Source organism: Gallinula chloropus (assembly GCF_964237585.1).
Source record: "Gallinula chloropus genome assembly, chromosome: 2".
Lineage (NCBI taxonomy): Eukaryota > Metazoa > Chordata > Aves > Gruiformes > Rallidae > Gallinula > Gallinula chloropus.
Genome location: NC_140086.1, coordinates 103,626,219 through 103,641,765, shown reverse-complemented (window position 1 = coordinate 103,641,765; position 15,547 = coordinate 103,626,219). Strand labels below are relative to the sequence as shown.

The 15,547-nt window shown below is 44.9% G+C and overlaps 1 protein-coding gene across 1 annotated transcript; it reads right to left on the bottom strand.

Moving 5' to 3' along the window:
* Nucleotides 1-546: 546 nt before the first annotated feature.
* Nucleotides 547-13,587, bottom strand: PDIA4 (protein disulfide isomerase family A member 4). The gene is made up of 10 exons (XM_084280388.1): nucleotides 13,431-13,587; nucleotides 8,305-8,485; nucleotides 6,035-6,240; nucleotides 5,233-5,371; nucleotides 4,582-4,787; nucleotides 3,773-3,931; nucleotides 2,555-2,706; nucleotides 2,052-2,208; nucleotides 1,733-1,966; nucleotides 547-1,201 (listed from the first exon to the last, which is right to left on the bottom strand). Exons 1-10 carry the CDS (start codon nucleotides 13,528-13,530, stop codon nucleotides 786-788), a joined length of 1,950 nt encoding a protein of 649 aa, XP_084136514.1. The 5' UTR covers nucleotides 13,531-13,587; the 3' UTR covers nucleotides 547-785.
* Between the last annotated feature and the right edge of the window lie 1,960 nt (nucleotides 13,588-15,547).

Genomic DNA, 15,547 nt, shown 5'->3' with positions numbered 1-15,547 from the left:
AGAATCACTACCACACACTTCCCTCTCTGCAAAAGGAAAAAAGTAACACAGACCTGACACTAGAATCCAGGCACTGCTACCCACTAGATGCTCTTTCTACTACTCTCCAATTACTCCAAAATATATTGAGAAGACTAAGTGGCAAGTTTATCCATCTGGGTTAGTAGAGAGAGGTAAATTAGAAGAAACTTATTTAAGCATCACTGTCTCTATTATAGTGGGCCACAAAGCAAAAGCAAATTGCTGTAGAGCACATTTACTTAGCAAGTCACTTATCTCAACAGGACTCATCTACACTTTGGAAAACCTCCATTCCTACCCTAAGCCATCAATACTGTGATATAGTCACATGAACAGGTATACTTAAATATAACAGAAGAGAGACTGGCTCAAACACCCTCCACCCCCATATATACCAACATATAAAAGAAAGGTATCTGTTTGGCAGAGGTATTTGGTTTTCCTTCCCTGTTTGGTATTATCTTTTAACTTTAAAAAAAAACCCCACACAACAGTTGCACTGGAGTCAAAGAATCAAGCTTAAGATAGTCACAAAAAATAAAGGATGTATTTTTCTCCAAAGATCAAAACCATAACTAACGAAAGACATTCATATCTGAGAAGTTCAGTGTCCAGAAAAACTTCTGCTGTATAAAAAAAAAGATACTGCAATTACTTTACTGCTCAAGAATTTCCTTGCTCAAACGGCTTAATTCTTCTCTCAAAGTTTTGTCAGTAACCTGCTTTTAACTACCAACAATTTTTCTTCACCACCCTCATCTTATCTAAAGCTCTTCTTTTGTTCTGGAGAGTTTTGTTGCATGCTCCTCTATAAATTTGCTCAAATGCTCTAAATCTCTGTCCCCACCTTCAAATTTAATAGGGTTGTTCTTCTTGTCCCTTGGAGCAAAGTAGATAGTGGGGAATCCCTCCACTTTGTAGTGGTCGCTGGTCACATCGTTCGCAGTCGCATCCATCTTGGCTATGACTAGATTTTTCTCATTCTTGTATTTTTTGCCTAGCTCAGTATACACTGGTTCTAGTTTCTTGCAGTGTCCACACCATGGGGCATAGAACTCTATGAGAACATCATTCTTTGGATCCATTACTATGGTATCAAAAGTTTTTCCCACTACCACTTTCACAGGCCCTTTGTTATTTTTTGGCACTGGCTGGGATTTCACAATAGGCTTCAGTTTTCCTAAAAGGAAGCAAAACACATAGTGTTGTTAGAATACAGTTAAAGCAGTCCTTACAATCTCCTACAAGAAAGGACAGAAGTACAATCTTGCCAGGGAAGAGCACTGAGTCAGTAAATGCCCTTACCTCTGCATGAAACAGACTAGCTTGCTGGTGACCTTTTCACATAACCTCATGAAATATGGGCAACACTTAGGTTCTAGGGAGTTGTGAAACATTCTCCTTTATATTGCTGTCCATCCACAAGGTATTAGACAGTGATTTATTATACTAGTCCCACATATGAATGATCAGCTCACACTTCAAAGCTGCAATAACATCTTTGCTTGCCAAAGGCACTCTATTTCAGAATATTGCTAGGTGCCACCATTAGTGAACTGAGATTTTAGAAAACCAAGAAACATCCAAAAGCTTTAAGCCACAGAGTACTGAGGCTGCACCCATGACTTCACTGGAGCCACTGACTCAGGAAAAACTCTTGGAAGGGGGAATAATGCAAATGGCTTAGAGACCCCTATTTTAGAAACCATACCTTTCTTGAATGCCAGCACAAATTGCCTGAGTACATCAGAATCAAACTCTTCTGGCTCCATGGCATATTTCTTGCCACCTTCATCCAAAATGGCAACATTGACATCCTCACCACTCTCAAGCAGGCCCAAGTCTTTTATTTCAGAAGAATAATCTTCCTCATCAGAAACAGCAAACACATATTCAGGGAAGTCTTTTGCTACCTCCAGGACTTTGCCTCTCCAGTACTGGGTAGCTGAAAAAACAGAACACAACAGGATTAGTGATTTCCAGTTACTGCTTCCTGAAGTGGAAAAAGGGTAATCTTAGCAAAAACTTACCAACACGATAGTCAAAACTGAAGTCTACAGAGTAATAGACAACCACTAGAGGACGCTTGGCGTATCTTTTGGCATCGTTGGCAGGCTTGCGGTGACCGACTAGAGGCAGAGCATGTTTTAGCACGTGCTCTTTAATTTCTGATCCATCTGTAGAGTCCTGCTTACAAAAAAAAGTGGAAAGAAGTTCAGACAAGTGCATTTCAGTGGCATCTCTGTAAAAACAGTACTGATGCATGTATGAATGAGGGGCACATTACAAACAATGCTGTCACTGTTTTAATCGAATCCTTGCCCTTAATTGGAATGGTAAATTATTATTTGAATATGTAACCTCTGGATTATTTTCATAAACCTTTCTGAAACAAAGCAATACAGTTTCAGGGGACAAAGAGGGCAAGTATCTAGTGGAGTACTTCCAACAGGAAGATACCAGCTGCTCATATACAAAGACAGCCAACTCTGAATTTGTGCACTAACTTTCTAGCATTGGATAAGTTACTCACTTTAAGATCCAAAACATGTATCTTGGGCTCGTGCTTTGACTGGAATTTTTCTGGCTGCATGATAACCAGTTTTCCTGCAGATACTTTCAATAGTTTTGCAATCTCATTGGTGAAGGTGTGATGGAACTTGAAATCTTCTCTTAAACCGTTAGCTGAAAAGTTAAGGTTAGGGAGAAGAAAGATATTCAAGAAATCAACTGACAGTCTCTGACTACTTGAGAATGAACTGCAAGGGAACTCTTCCCATTCTCACTGGAACACAGAACCACCCAGAGCTTTGGGCAACAGCTCTCACCCAGGTGTGTATTTTCATGTGCTTCTCACACAATTCAAGTAGCACTACTTAAATGCTGTGCAACAGCTGTACTTGATAAGTTACTGTACATATTCAAAAATCTTGAACAGCTTCCAAAGCAGTGAAATAGGTATTTATCAGTCTCCTACCTCTTGGCCCCCACCCAGAAAACAAAGTAGAGCTGCAGAAAGGAACTCACAAGGTCACCTAGCCAATTTGTTTACTTTAGGGAAGCCTGGAAAGCAGTGCTGTATCTTGCCAGGCAACCAAACCAGCTCCTAATCCAACTATAAACAGCAGCAGCCCCAGAAGTGGGCACTGCCCAGAGAAATGCCCACACCACTCTAAAGGCTCCGGCAGAAACCCAGTGTGGCTGTGAGTGGTTCAATCAGGCAAGAGACAGGGACTGATTAAAAGGACCAAGCACTTCAAGTACTCAGTGTGGTAGCAAATATCATTTAACAGGACCATCAAAGGGGTTTTTAAGAATAAACATTGCCAGGAATGGTCTAGTTTAGACTGATGATGATTCTTTCTCCAGGTCCCCCACCCCAAACAAGTTCAGCAGATCCCAGCCTCTGAAACTGTCAGATATGAAACAAGCAAGAGCAGATGACAAAGCTAGCAAGGCTTTAAGCTATGATTTATTCCTCAGCTAGGAATTTTTCTTCATCTCTAATCTGCATGTTTTTAGGGACACAATACCAAAAGGAAGTATCTCCTAGTACTGGCTGATACTTTAGCTAGAGTCTCAAAATCCAGTGTGAGGTTTTTCTTGAGTACAAGTAGAAGATCACTCTTCCATCTCTTATTCCTCTCCAACCTCCCTCACTGAACTACAAGCAGAAACACAGGATCTCTCCATGCCCAGTCCTGCAGAATGGCAGCAAAACGTTTCATCAATATTTTAAAGTGTTCTTTACCTGCTTCCTGATAGAGCTGATAGGCTTTGTCATTCTCTCCACTAAAGACACCAATGATGATGACATCATCTCCATCCCTCAGAAATTCCTGTACCTGCTTGGTAGCCTGAATCTGTTTGGATGGAGGACCAGCCTGTTCAATCATGTAGTCAACAATACCTGCAAGACACAACCCATCCCCAAAATGTTGCTTAGAGTATTTATTGAACTGACAAAGTTCACCCATTCCCCCATGACATTCTTTAACAGTGTATTTCCCATGGACACCTTACTTTCTGTGCAGCCCCACACAATAAGTAGAACACCAAATTAGCAAGACCTCAGTCCAAGTCTTAGAGGCTGAAGTTCTGGATGTTCTCTTTCAGTTTGGTTTCAGAAGAGACGTCCAAGCACAAGTTCCACAGGTCTCAACTGACCTTTTCAAGTACCCTTCCTTTCTGAAATTTCAGACCCTTCACTATCTCCTGACAGCCAAAAGCCAAAGTTCTACTTGGATAGTCTTAAGACTTCCCTCATATTAAAACCTAGTATTAAGCTCTTTGCCAGCCCTTACAGAACATTCCAGTGCAACTAAAGTCTGTCTATTTACTTGTACCGACACCGCTTCACCATGTGTATTTAAGTTACTTTATATTAAAACGAGCTTATAACATCTTATAGGGACAAATTTATACTGCTAGCCTATGTAGGTGTGATAACACAGTTTTTCCACATTTCCCCAACTACCACTGCTATGATGTTAACAAATCTAAATCCTATGGATGCATCAAAACACTTGACAAGACAGTAAGGAAAAGAAGTTGCAGCACCATATTTTTCCCGGGGGCCACTGTAGTCGTACGGTTTTCCCTTGCGGAAGATTTTCAGAGTTGGGTAGCCAGTAACATCAAACTTCTTTGCAAGCTCTGTTTCAGCAGTGGCATCGACTTTAGCCAGGGGAATAGGTGGTGTGCGCTTGCTGAGCTCCTGGGCAGCCTTCTCATATTCTGGAGCAAGCCTTTTGCAGTGTCCACACCTTGGGAAGGCAAGAGAAGGGCAGTTTTTACAAATCATGAGTCCTGATAGGTACCTTCTACCTCTGAAGACTCATCTGTCTAACCTGACATTAGCCTCTATGTCTGTCCCCACATTACTATAGGTAGTTTCATTTTTAAGACCATTTTCAGACTAAGGACCAACTCCCTTTGCTTTTCAATATCTCTCAATGTGTTTCCACATCAGTAAATAAGGAGAATTTTCAGTGACATTTTGGGAGACTATCCCATGCTGAGACAGATCCAGTCTAATATTCAAGTAATTTGTAATGCAATCCTGGGTCTAGAACCACACCACACCAGAGCTATGCACACTTGCAGAAGGCAAGCCTCTTCTAAAAAGGCATAAAAACAGAAAACAGGCTCACCAGGTGTGCTCTATGACAGCTGTGCTAGTAAAGTACAGGTGACTGCCTTCTTACTTACCATGGAGCATAGAATTCCACCAGGATTATGTCAGCACCATTCACAACATCATCAAAATTATCCTGGGTCAATACGAGGGTAGCTTCTGGTGGAGGGGTCCAATTGGGGTCAGAAACCTCCTTGACTTTGGCCACAATTGCTGAAATACAGTTCATCAATCCAATTAGCAAGTTTGCACTGTCACACCAGTAGCATATCAAATGCAAGAGTTGGGATCATGAATGTAAGAGTGGCAACCATGCTCTTGGACCAAAGCTTGTATGTCAAGACCACACAAGAACCCCTTCTTAATCAAGCTCTTTTACACTTCACTTAATCGTTGGTATTACCAAGAAGGTCTTATCTTAACCCTAAAGAGCATCTCACTTACTCAGAGCACAGATCTGTACTTTGCAGGACATGAATGTATACTTTGCAGCACATGAATACCATCTCAAAAAAAAAAAAGGTAGGTTTTCTCCCTCTGACTCAAGTTGGACATGTACATAAGCAAGAAATAAGTGGGTTTATATACAGTCAAGATACAGATGAGATGTTCCTTATTAGCTGATCCTCCAGCAAGCATAAGACTACCTCCTCTTCTAGTCAAGATACATTTCTAGAAACTTTCCTTCAGTAAAACCACTACCCCACCTACAAAGTTATCCTCTAGCATGCAGCCAGTTGAGAAGACTGGGATAATATTATTCTGATGAAGATAAAGTAACTTGAGATCAAAGTCCTTCAAAATAGTCACATTAAGCAGCAAGATCACGTACTACTTTGCTTTCTTGCAAAAAAATTGCAAAGGACTGGTGCTTACCATCTTCTGTTCGAGAACCATCATAGTCAACAGCCTGGCCTTTTTTCAGGATTTTGATGGTTGGGTAGCCACTGACATCGAAACGACTTGCTAGTGAAGTGGCTGCAGTAGCATCTACCTTGGCAACTGGAATAGGAGGGTCATTTTCCTTCAGAGTTTTGGCTATCTTTTCATATTCAGGAGCAAACTGCTTGCAATGGCCACACCTGTCAGAAGACACAGGTTGATATATAAGTGTATGACAAGACCCACAATGGTATTCTGCTAGTCTGCATTTCCAGGATGCCTTCTGACAGATTTTCACAACATCAGCCTAACAACATTTGTCTGTATGTTTTTAGATAATGGAAAGGTAGAGACTAACTGTAGCTAATAGGCTCTTTGTTCAAATCTTTTTTTCCCCCTCCATTCAAAAGGCAACACATTTCCAATATATGTTTTATAAAGCCATTGTAAAAAAATAAATCAACAATTCCTTTTAAAATAAGATTGCAAACCTTGTACTGTGGTGCTTCTTCCTCCCTGGTACCTCAAACACAAATATGGTCTCCTTCAGTCCAGCTTCTCCCTAACCTAGTTTCATGTTCTCTACTCAGCACTTTGAACTCTACTGAAGGGGTAAATGAACCAGTCGTTATGTTGGTCTAATGCAATCTCACACCCACCATGGCACCTGCTCACTCACTCTGGCTACACCAGAACTCTTTGGGAATAACAGAAGCTCCTGATGCAAATGCTGGCATGTCACAGGATGCCAGCATAAGAAAAGCTTGATGAGCTGAACATGAAGCTAGGCAAACAAAGAACAAAAAAGAAGGAAAGTCATGTGTAGCAGACAGACTGTACTCCTTAGCCTCTTAACTAGCAGGAAGGGGAGTAGAAAGGTGTTTAGCCTGTGATGACCACACATCTTTCTGCTCAGATTAATTAAGCTTTGTGTTCAGTTTCCATGCAGGCAAACTACAACTGTTTCAGAATGGCTTGAGAAGCGAGGCCATGAGCCTGTGGAGCAGCTGTTCCAGCAGTCGCCTGTGTAGCTCAGTAAGACCAGTCCCCACGCCGCCTTGGTGAGAACAGAAGGGTCAACAATCGGTCAGTGTATTTTTGTGTATCGTGCAGCAAGGCCACAAGATGTGGGAGCAGGAGGTGTGATAAGGATTCAGTGCTCCTGGGACTGAGAAAGAGACATGATTCCCAGGCTGCAAGATGGGTGGAGTATGTAAATGTAACTTTTAGTTAAGAGCCAGTTGGGATATGATAAGTATAACCTGTGGTAGGAAATGGTATAAAAGGAAGTGTCTGCTTGCAATAAATTTGAAGTGCTTTACCAATCACATTGATTGGCAGCATTCTTCCCTCTCGTCGTGGCATACAACTGCAGAAACAGTACCTACAGCCAAGCAGGAATGCAATTCTCTAATGAGTAGCATTAGTTAAATCACAACTCCACCTTAAGCAAGAGCATATTCTTCCCCCTATTCAAACACTAGAAAAGGACAAATGAGTTAAGTCATCTTTATATCACTAAACCATAAAGGAAGAGAGATTCTGCTGTCTGCAACACTAACTCAGAAACTTGACCCTAAACACATTCTACTCCTGTTTTTCCCCATTAACCATCCCTGGGTTTTTTGTCCATAAGAACAAAAGAGAAGATGCTTTATGGCCTAAATTCTTTGTCTCAAGTTGTATACAGTTAAGTCCATTGTAGCCCCCCTGAGCACACTGGTGTAACTCTGTGTACCCTGGTAAAACAGCAGAACTACCATTGTTAGGTAGAGGTATAAGGCACTGTTTGAACTGTTAAAACAAGCAAGCTATGTCCTTACACCACACCCTTCTGACAAGGACAGAGATTTGAATTTAAGGGAAACCTTCTATCAATTCCCCTGTTGGAGAGGTTTCCTAAATCTAGATGAGGAAGTGCACAAGTTCTCAGTGGGCCAGCACAAGGACATGATAGCAGACTGCAACATCACACTTCATGACTTTCCTGGAGCTCACTGGGACAGTCTCTGTTCCCTGACAGGCACAGAGCAGAGACGGAACCAGGGCTGTGCTTCTCTTGGCATGCCACCCCTCAGCATGACCCCCAGCATGACATCTGTGAGAGAGTGGTTGTCTGTTGCTACATAGTTGCTAATCTACGTTGCTAATCCTACATAGTCCTTAAAATTGCAACCCAAGCTCTCGGCTTGTTCTGTCAAGAGAAGCCCCCAAAAATCACTCTATCATGCATCCTATGGAGGTACCAGAAGCTGTGAACCCACCATGGTGCATAGAATTCCAGCAGCACAGTGTCCTTGTCTGCAGTAAAGGTGTCAAAGTTTGCATCATTCAAGACTAATACACCATTTTCTTCTTTAACTTCAGAATCATCATCATCATCGTCGTCGTCATCGTCATCATCATCATCACCATCATCATCATCAGCTTCTTTTGTAACAGACTCTGCAAAAAATGCAACACAGATTAGATTGTGTCAAGTTTAACAAAAGTAACACCACCAGGTTAAAGATGGATTAAGTATATCCTGTGGTTAAAAAAAGCCTAAGGATAGGGTAGTTCCTGCTTCACATACAGCGACAGCTACGTCAGCTGGCAGAGGGCTTGGACTCTGATGTTTGACCAGCCCCATTTACCTTCTGTCCACACTAGGCCAGCTTGTTTCAATGAAGTGTAAACATGTATTTTGCTTTCCAGGGCAAACAAAAGGGACCCATCAGGAATTAATGCAGACCTACAGGACAGTCACTACCAAGGTCCATTTGGTATCTTGTTGATATGTAGGGAAGTGAGGCACCAGGTATCTTTTGTTGGGCAAGAAAGGCACATGCAGAGGATACTTGAATTCAAAGAGAAGTCCTTCATCATGCAGCAAAGCAGCTGGCCAAAACAGCAACTTGTGACTGGAAAAATTTAAAACCCCAGATGTTACATTTCCCCAATGCTTTCCTTGTACCCTCATTCACTACCTCTGTCACACCACAACTGCTATGCTCTGCCTGTCTGAAGGTCCCTAATAAACAGGCAGGCTTGCTATACACTTAAATACTATCCTTTCACTACTACCAAGGTGCTTTAGCGACAGCACTTAAAATTTACCCTTCTGTTCCTGACTGCTCACTCCTATTCCTGCTACCTCAACATACCTTGCTATCAGTTACAGCAAGGTTTGATGTTTGCAATTCACTGAAGAGGTTTTTCACTCACAAAAGCACTCAGCTCTGAATCAGCACCAGGCTGCAAAGTGAGTATAAAACCAAATAAGTGATCATGACAGAAGTTCCATCTAAACCCACTCCTATGCACTTGGCTGATGCAAGACACTCTTAACTTCTTTCCAGAACTTCTGAGGAGGACTTTATTTAAGGAGACCAAATCCTCTAGTGTAGACCAGGCCCCCTTCATGGAGAAGGCAGATTTCTTAACTTACCAATGTTAACACAAAAATCACTACCCAGGACCTTTCAATTGGTTCAGACTTTGTCGGCTTGGAATTTGAGATAGTTTCCTTAACATTTTATCTTTCACATGTTCCTTTAAACATTTTTTAAACTACCATCAGTCAAGGAAAGCAGACCTTCCTGAATGACTTCAAAGGTATTTCAGTCACAGAACAAGTCATGAAAATACCTCATCCCAAATGAAAAACTGTACAACAATGAAGCTAAGGCCCTTTCAACCACTGAGAGTTCCAGGATTACAAAAAAGCCCAAAACCAACCAACCAAGCCATACAAAAAACCCCAAGCAAATTCCCATGATAAGGTTTCTTGTTCAAAAATACTCTCTACTTAACTTTAACTGTCTTTTGACTAAGCTGACAAGAGTTACTGGAGTAGGACAGCAAACCATATACCTGTGAGTTGCTTATTCAGGACAGGAATTCTGAAAATACTCTGATTAGGAATTCTGAAAATACTCTGATTTCACATGGAATTTGAAAATCAAGAATGACAAATAGAGAGTACCCAGGTATGAGAGCGATTAAGACCAACCCCTACTATTCTCAGACCATAGGAACAAGCTCACTGAAGACATAATTATGTTGCTAAACCGCAGTACCCATTTCTCTGTTAGAAGCTATTAAAAATAACTCTATATAGTCTCAGAAAACAATACGAGCCCATGCAGAGAATGCATTAATTTTAATTAGAACCCAACTTCATATACCATCAAAATATTAAAGCTTCCCATGAGGGGAGAGATCACAGGAGATCATTTATCACAGAACAATAGACATGTGGTTTGAGTTTCTTTAAGAACTATCACTGCACCATCTGATCAATGAAGCAGTTAAAAGCACTCTTTGCAAGTGGACAATGCCTCCTGTGTTGCTGCCTCTGAGCACTTGCAGAGGAAAGGTTGAACTGTCAAACACCCTTGAGGTGAATCTACGGCAGTCATATCTAACAAGTCTCCACTAGCAAAAAAACCCCAAACTAGTTTTCCAGGGGTTTCAGCGGCCAAAAATTCTGCTTACATGATTGCTCAGCAGTTTTGAGGGCTATGCTCCACCACAGGGTGTTTACGATTGGTCTGTGCCTGAATTCCCAGTGAGTTGTGCAATAGCCCTTGCTCTTCCAAGCAAGTCACTTCAAACTTAGTTTTTCCTGACAGAACGATTTGAGTAAAATCAGCCAGCCAATTCTGCTCCTGCATCCTGAAACTAAGCACCAGGCTGCGACTCTCATTCCTGCTTGCTATGGTAACTAGCCATCCCTGGGAGAGAAGATCACTGTAGCTACTGTGGCAAAGGCTCATGGTTTAGAAAGCTGAGAACAAAGCATCACCTACAACAACACCCTGCAGAAGTGGAAAATGTCACTGCTACATCTAACATCAATCAATGAAATACTGTTTTATCTTTCAGTGCAAGCACCTGCATAGCCTGCCATCATAAAATCTCCTTGACACTGATACACTGTCATGGGCATTACAGACACCCACTTCCTCCTCCTCAGGGATGAGGACAGCAGAGCAGCACAGGAGGACTCCAGCTTTTTCCAACTGCCTTGTGGAGGATGGGCATTTAGGGGAAAAAAACCAAAAGTTAACCACACCTATAAATTGGGTCTAAGAGCATCGAGTCACCCTCTGTAGTCTTCAGCTTCACTGACACCTGGGGTTATCATTATCAACCTCTAACATCCCCTTTCGCATTGGGACTACAAGACCTGCTTCAAGCATGGGAGCAGCATGAAATGGACCTTCTTCAGTAAGAGCAAGAAACTTTCTTATGTGTTAAAGACTTACAATCTGAATAGATACAGACACCAGGAACATCAGAAGCAGCTAATAAAAGTTGCATAAAACAGCTCATGAAAATAAAATGGCTGCACCCAACCTGAAGTCTTTGTTTCTTGCAAATCAAGTGGACACAACCAACAAGTGACAGCTCTGGCTAAAACCTGCCCTCCAGTAAAACACAGACCACTCCCTGTCACTCCAACAAAGTGTTTCCAGAAATTTCAACCCATTACTGCACAAGTCAATAAGCACAATGAAGATTACACTCAGCTTAGGACCTCAGGTATGTGATGCTGGCTGGCAGGCCTTCAGGATGACCACTGCTCTAACCAAAATTAATACTTACAGTAACTTCACTTGGAAGTCTGGCCTAGTAATTTCTCCTCAAGTAGGGTGAATCCCACATGGAAAAGCTGCACCCAGACATTAATGACTTCTAGACTCTGCCTGAAAGTTTCCTTTTGAGGAGGCCACTGTTGTGTCCATTTCTCAAATGGATGAGATCAGTTTTCAGAAAAAGAGAAGTCAAGACTGGGAACCTGTTGCCAAGGCATTCAAAAGCCTTTTTATGAAAGCAGTCTTTGTGTCAATCTTTTCTGTAGTGGATCATCTATACCATCCCTCCTTTTCCACCATCAAAATGTAAAGAGTGTAATGATCACAACCTAGGCTAACCTGGCTGCAAGCACATTTGCCTCGCTGCCCTAGTCAAACTTCACTTCCAAAACCATACAGTGCTACAAGCATGGTTTCAGCTGAACTTTTCATCTTCTGAAGAATCAATTGACATCAGGCTACTTGCTTGCTGCAACGTAAAATTGCTCCACTTCATACAGCTCTGTATTTCAAGGGCAAAGGTGGAAACCCCCAACTACACCCATCTTTAAAGCAAAGGCTTTATAAAGTTTAGTTTGTGATTCCCATACGATTTTGAGAAACAGGAAAATTATTCCAGTTTTGCAATGGATTGCTGCTCAGCTTGCACACAACAGAAAATACTATGATCCTAAGAACTCATGTAATGAAAACAGCACTCATGGAAAACACTGATGAGAGCTTGGCCCACAAGAATCTGAGCTACTGCTGTCAGCAACAGGATCCAGGTTTTGCTGTAAAATCAAAGGTGTTACTCATCATTTGAAGGTAACAGGGGCCATCAGCACTGGCGTTTGTCACATACTACAAAGCCATGACAAACCAAGTCCCCTAGGTAACAGCAGAGGAACGGACAATACAGAACCTTCCTGTGAAGTTTTGTTTGGGTTTTTTTAAGTCCTAAGCTCGCTCTCTCTTTACTGCAGACGGTAAACCTATAAGAGAAAAATAAATCTTTATCCTTCGGATCACACAGTTGGTCACACAGACAAAGTACCCGACATAAAGGCATTTCTTCGAGTTTTGGTGCCTGTTCACTGAGCAAGAATTTTTAGGACAGGAGTGCAGGAGGCCACTGATAACGTGGTCTCCCTGAACAGCCTCTGGTACTTAAAAGAGCAGTGCTGACGTAAAAAATGCAAAAAGACACAGTCCTTCTCAAAATCTATGTGAAAAGACACTTAAAACCAAAGGAGGCATCTTCAAATGCCTGCCTCCCAAGTACTGCAGGCGCCAAACTGGGTAGGCTGCAGCAGCTTTGTTTCAGCGCATTTTGGAAGGAAGACACACAGCAGTGAAGTCTAGAGACAGCGGGAAGAAGCACCAAGAAACCAGCAACACTCATCCTTCCCGCTGTTTTTCCCCCATCGGCCTGAAACGCGGAGATGCAGAAGGGACCCGGGCACGGAAAAGCACAACCAACCCTTCGGAAAGCGAAACCGCAAACTCAGCGGCAGCTTCGAAGCCAGTAACTGCTACCGCCGGTAACTACCGGCTCCTAACCCCGCGGCCTGGAGGAGCCAACGGGCTCTCCGCCACACCACCGCCTTCCCGCGGGGATCAGCGCCCTGCCTCAGGCCAGAGGCCTGCAGGGAGCGGCCGGTGGCGGCCCCGCCAGGCCGGCTGCTGCGGCCCCTCGCAAGACCCCGGGCTCCCCGCGGCGGGAGGGAGCCGGGCCACACAGCGGAGGCCGAGGCGCCCAGGCTCCTAAAGGCCGGCGCCGCCAGCCCGCTCTCCAGCTCACCTGCGCGCATCCCTCCCGCACTCACCTCCCTCGTCGTCCTCTTCGGCGGCCTCGCCCCGGGCCAGGACGGCGAGCTGGGCCAGCCCCAGCAGCAGCACCAGCACCCACAGCCCGCTCAGCCTCATCCCGCCGCTCTCGGTCCCGTGTCCCGCTCCGGCCCGCACGGCCCACCGCGCCCCCTCGCAGGACGCCGCGCCCCCTGATTGGCTGCTGGCCCGCGACGCGGCCGCCAATCACCTCCCGCGACCCCTCCGAAGCGGCCCCGCCGCGCAGGGCTAGGGCACGCGCCGCGCGGAGCTCCCAGCGGCCGCGGTTCCCCGGCAGCAGCCGCGGCGACAGCGGAGCGCCACAGACCGAAACAGGGGGCAGGCTCGCCTCCTGCGTAAAACCAGGCGCCTGCTCTGAGGTGCCTCTCCCCCATTGGCTGCCGGGGGGCCACCAACCGCCGGCTGACACGCCATGCAGGCGCAGCCGCCCTGGGAGCTGGGGGGAGGCGGCGAGGCGGGAGGCAGGCGGGGCTCCCGCTCCCGCCCCCAAGGGCGAGAAGCCACATCGCCCTTCGGAATTGGCGGGCTGCCGCCGGGGCGAGGCGGTAACCCGGGGGCGGGGTGAGCGGAGCGGTCCCAGCGGGGCTGCGGCAGCCTGTGAGGGTGCGCCGCGTGCCTGAGGCGGGGCTTCTCCCGCGCCGGGGCGGGGCCGAGGCCTGCCGGTGGGGGCGGGGCCGGGGCCGGGGCCGGTGAAGCGGCGCGGCCAGGTGGCCATGGGGCGGTTATCGCTGCTGGTGGTAGTCGTGGCTGCTGGTGGTGCAGGCCCCGGGGCCGGTGAAGGGGCGCGGCCGGTGGCCAGGGGGCGGTTACCGCTGCTGGTGGTAGTCGTGGCTGCTGGTGGTGCAGGCCCCGGGGTTATACCGGTTCTTGAAGTAACTCCTGGCCGTCTGCCGGCAGTGAATGACCGTGCCCTCTCGCTCGGGGTCTCAGGCACTCCGGCACAGCCAGCCCCGTCCCGCCTGTACTGCCGCAATTCACCACTGCAAGCAAAGGCACTGCAGGCCCGCGGCAGAGCGAAGGTGCGCGTTTGCTGCTGGCCTGGATGTCTTGTGCTTAACGTCTTGTCCCAAAAGGCTGTGCTGAAGCTCGGGGCATATCTCGAGGTTACAAGGGAGCAACAGTTTGCTGAGCCAGGCTCCTCAAAGTCTTATTCGGCCTGTTTGCCAGCGAACCCACAGACATAAGCAGGCCTTGGCATAGTTATTATTCCTTTTTATTCTTCTTTAATAATAAGCATTTGTCTCGTGTACATACGGTTCCAGTGGAGAGGCAGAGACGAGCATAATTTCTGATGGCGTTTGCTCGTAGGCTTACCTGATGAACACATGAGGTCCAACAAGGCAGTGCTGAAAAATGGCCTTTTGGTGCTCAAATTGCCACTGTGGCTGCATACTTGGAGAAATCACAGCTATCCCTAGGTTCATGAAAGAATTACACTGTTTTTAACAAAATTTCTTACCCTTGAACAGATAGTTTGTAGGCATAAAGCACGGTTAAATTCGAGGCACGCAGTTTTAAGTGGGAGCAGTAGCTTGTGATAAGCAAGTGTCTTCAGGACATGAGTGCCAGTTTAAAGTATGAAACCCAGGATTTTAGGGGACTCAAACATCACGTTGCTACTGATGCATCTAGGTTGTCTGTAGCAAATAGGTTGCAAAAAGATACTAAAAACCCTGCCTCGCTGAGTTACAGAATGGGAGTCAGCACATTCCCTCAACTCATTATTTTGAAAATATGGTGGCTGATAGAATAGCAATTTTTCAACTTAACTGCATGCCACTACAGTCAAGTGAGACCTGAGCTAAACTAGGTTAAAGCTGACTTTAACCTAGTTTAAGATCTTGATCCTGATCCTATCTGCTTTTGGTATCAGTATAAAAACCCAGCACTTGTTTTGATGATTAGTTAGATTAGCATAAGATATTCAGTAATTTGATGCTAACATAATCAGGTTGGACACTCAGTGTTCTGAATAGGAAAAACTGGGAGTATGGACGACATTTATTTAGAGTCTATTGACTGTTTCCTTAGCAAAACCCTTGATCTGAATATTGTGTTGGTGTGTGAAATATTTACTGCCTTTGTTACCAGAATG